General features: G+C 28.4%; 1 protein-coding gene across 1 annotated transcript; it reads right to left on the bottom strand.

Moving 5' to 3' along the window:
• Positions 1–413: 413 nt before the first annotated feature.
• On the bottom strand, positions 414–1,113 carry LOC107935314 (uncharacterized). Its single transcript, XM_016867886.2, has 2 exons — positions 737–1,113; positions 414–621 (listed from the first exon to the last, which is right to left on the bottom strand). Exons 1-2 carry the CDS (start codon positions 1,086–1,088, stop codon positions 605–607), a joined length of 369 nt encoding a protein of 122 aa, XP_016723375.1. The 5' UTR covers positions 1,089–1,113; the 3' UTR covers positions 414–604.
• Positions 1,114–2,731: the final 1,618 nt, after the last annotated feature.

The raw sequence follows: 2,731 nt of genomic DNA, 5'->3' as shown, positions 1-2,731 counted from the left end.
GTTAAAATCCTCATAGTTATTTTATCATAGTTGTAACTTCTAAGAGTGATTCTTCCGTCGATACTACCTCTCCCCATAGATCAACAACGTTTTAAAAAAAAAATCGTATTCCAGGTGTTAAAAAGGATTCTCAAAACCATTATTAGATATGAAATTCATATAGTTCAAATGTGAACATAACTCTACCTTTTAAACCAGCTTGATAGCTAATCTCATTCCCATTTAAGAAACATTTCTTTCATTCCACCTACTTAAAACTCAAGAAGATTTCTTGCCCAAATTTTTTTTTATATATTTATGTGTTGCAATTTCTCTTTTTTAAATTACCTATCAAGTAGTAAATTTCAAAAAAAAAATCTATATAGTAGAGATTAATAAACAACAAGCAAATTATTTGCAAAGATAAGTAACAGTTTATTTATTATTATTCAAAGAAACAACTACACTTTCACTTATTATTCAAACATACAATTACAATTTTATTTAGGATTTCGCAATGAAGCTAATCGACCATATCGACTAGCAACTTCCACAAAATCCAGCATACTTATATTGCTAATACTATGCAGTGTAGTGCAGCAAGATGAACCATGGGGAGTAAATCTTAAACAAATGGGAAACCTGCAGCAAATAAACAAACAATAGCTTCATCAGAATGAAACCAACACTATCAATTAAAGCATTATATGTCAAAAGTCAAGGTAATGAAAACTGCAGCATGCAAAATTGTACTTACCTCCGCACTTGTGACCAACAGGACGAACTGCAATGTTGCATCGTTTTGGAATGGTCACTGCAACTTCTGGCCTCACCCCCGCATCGTATGCGGTACGAGTTTGCAGAATAGCGCAGAGGCAGCCTGGATTGCTGAGCTTTTTCTCTATTATAGCACAGCAACGCTCAGAAACCGGAGCTCTCCAGTATTTTGCAGCGTATGTACATGGAGACAGCTTCTGAGCTTCCTTCTCGATGTCATGTTTCCCACAGGGACCATAGTAATCATGAGTTGCTTCCACTCCGTTGAGCCCGGCAATGCTCATACTCACAACAAACATCACAACCCACATGTACTTCACTTGAGTTTCCATTTCTTGAATGCAATATTCAGCTATACTTGTCTACAACTTGAACTCAAAGGAAGACACTTCTCAACAATTTATACCCAAACAAGTAGATAAATTCCACATATTACAATGGACATGGAACTAGAGAAAAAGTCATGTCCGCTGCTATACCTACCATTTAAGAACATCGTTTTCGAGTTACCAGACCATTAAGTCATCAATTACACCTTTTTTCTGTGTATTACATCTTTCTCAAACAACCATATATATGAAACTGATCCACAGTTTAAGCATTAGCTTATAAAAACCGAGTCTATCATTTGCCTACATTGACTTTTTTCGATTTTACCCTACACCATCTTTGTGGGCTGATGGGGTTCTGGTTTTCGGATAGGTAATATATATATATTTAACTTAACACAATCTTAGAAAATCACTTTTTAAACACTCAAATAAAATTACTCAACCCTATTACTATTTTTTACTTTAAAATTAATCTATTTTATAAAATTCTAAAATCCTTGACCCTATAATCTTAAATGTTACCATTTCTCTAAAATTATAAATTTAGTTTAACATTAAATTATTTAATTAATCAACATTAATTAGAGTTAAAATATTATTAAAGAGGAATGATTAGTGTTAGAAAGTGTATAATATTAATTAGAAATATTTTAAAAATATGAATTCTCATATTTTTATTGAATACATTTTTTTTAAAAATTTATTTTCATTAAATACACTTTTAAGTTTCATCTTAATATAAGTTAAACTCTCGATATATAGCTATTTAAATTTAACTAGTTGGACTGGTAATTTGTCGCATATCAATCGAGAGAGATGGTTTAAACCGAATTTTTATATTTTAAGGCCGAAATTCTTGGTCCAAATGAGAAAGAAGTGAACAATGAACCTACTAGCCTATTGGCCCAAATCCCCAAAAAATGAATAAAAAATGATTAAAAGCCCTGAACACAATAATTTGTCTATCCAAAACTAATATTTGTTTATGAAATTCTTAAATCTTTTATATTAAGCTAAAAGTAAAGAAAAATATTCTGCCATTAATTAAATTAACTAATTTATCTTCCATTCTAAACAAAGAACAAGAAAATAATTTAATTAATTGCAAATATTTTTTTCTTACTTTTAGCTTAGTACGGAAGATTTGAGTTATATAATAGTTTCATAGACAATTTTTAAATATGAATTATTTGAGTTTATTTTGTTAATGATAATTTGGGAATATAAAATAAATTTTTAAACTTTAAAAGGATATTAAATTAATTAATTTTAATATTATAGTAACAAATTAGTTGATATTATCTATGGATAAAAAAGTTTAAAATTTATTCAATTTATTTTAAAATTTAAATTTTTAATATTAAAAAAATAGAATTTTGACAATAAGATAAACAAGTATAGGTTATATACTAAGTGACACTTCCGATGAAAAAACATAGAATGCTTAAAATGTTATTTTTGCTACTTTATTTTTTTTTTTTTTTTTGCCATTGAGTATTACTTCTTGTATCCTAAAGGCAAATTTAAAAGTCTTTATCTAAATTTTCTTTATTTTATTACTTGCAACACAAATTTTCTTACTATCTCTGACGAAAATATAAATAAGTATTATCTGTTGTGTTTTTTCACTTCTAATACTTAGA

This window comes from Gossypium hirsutum, chromosome D10, assembly GCF_007990345.1.
Source record: "Gossypium hirsutum isolate 1008001.06 chromosome D10, Gossypium_hirsutum_v2.1, whole genome shotgun sequence".
Lineage (NCBI taxonomy): Eukaryota > Viridiplantae > Streptophyta > Magnoliopsida > Malvales > Malvaceae > Gossypium > Gossypium hirsutum.
Note: the sequence above shows the minus strand (reverse complement) of the source record. Positions and strands in the feature narration are given on the sequence as shown.

What these genes read in the sequence shown, in the direction of transcription:
- LOC107935314 (XM_016867886.2), bottom strand. Translation starts at nt 1,088, where the DNA reads ATGGAAACTCAAGTGAAGTACATGTGGGTTGTGATGTTTGTTGTGAGT.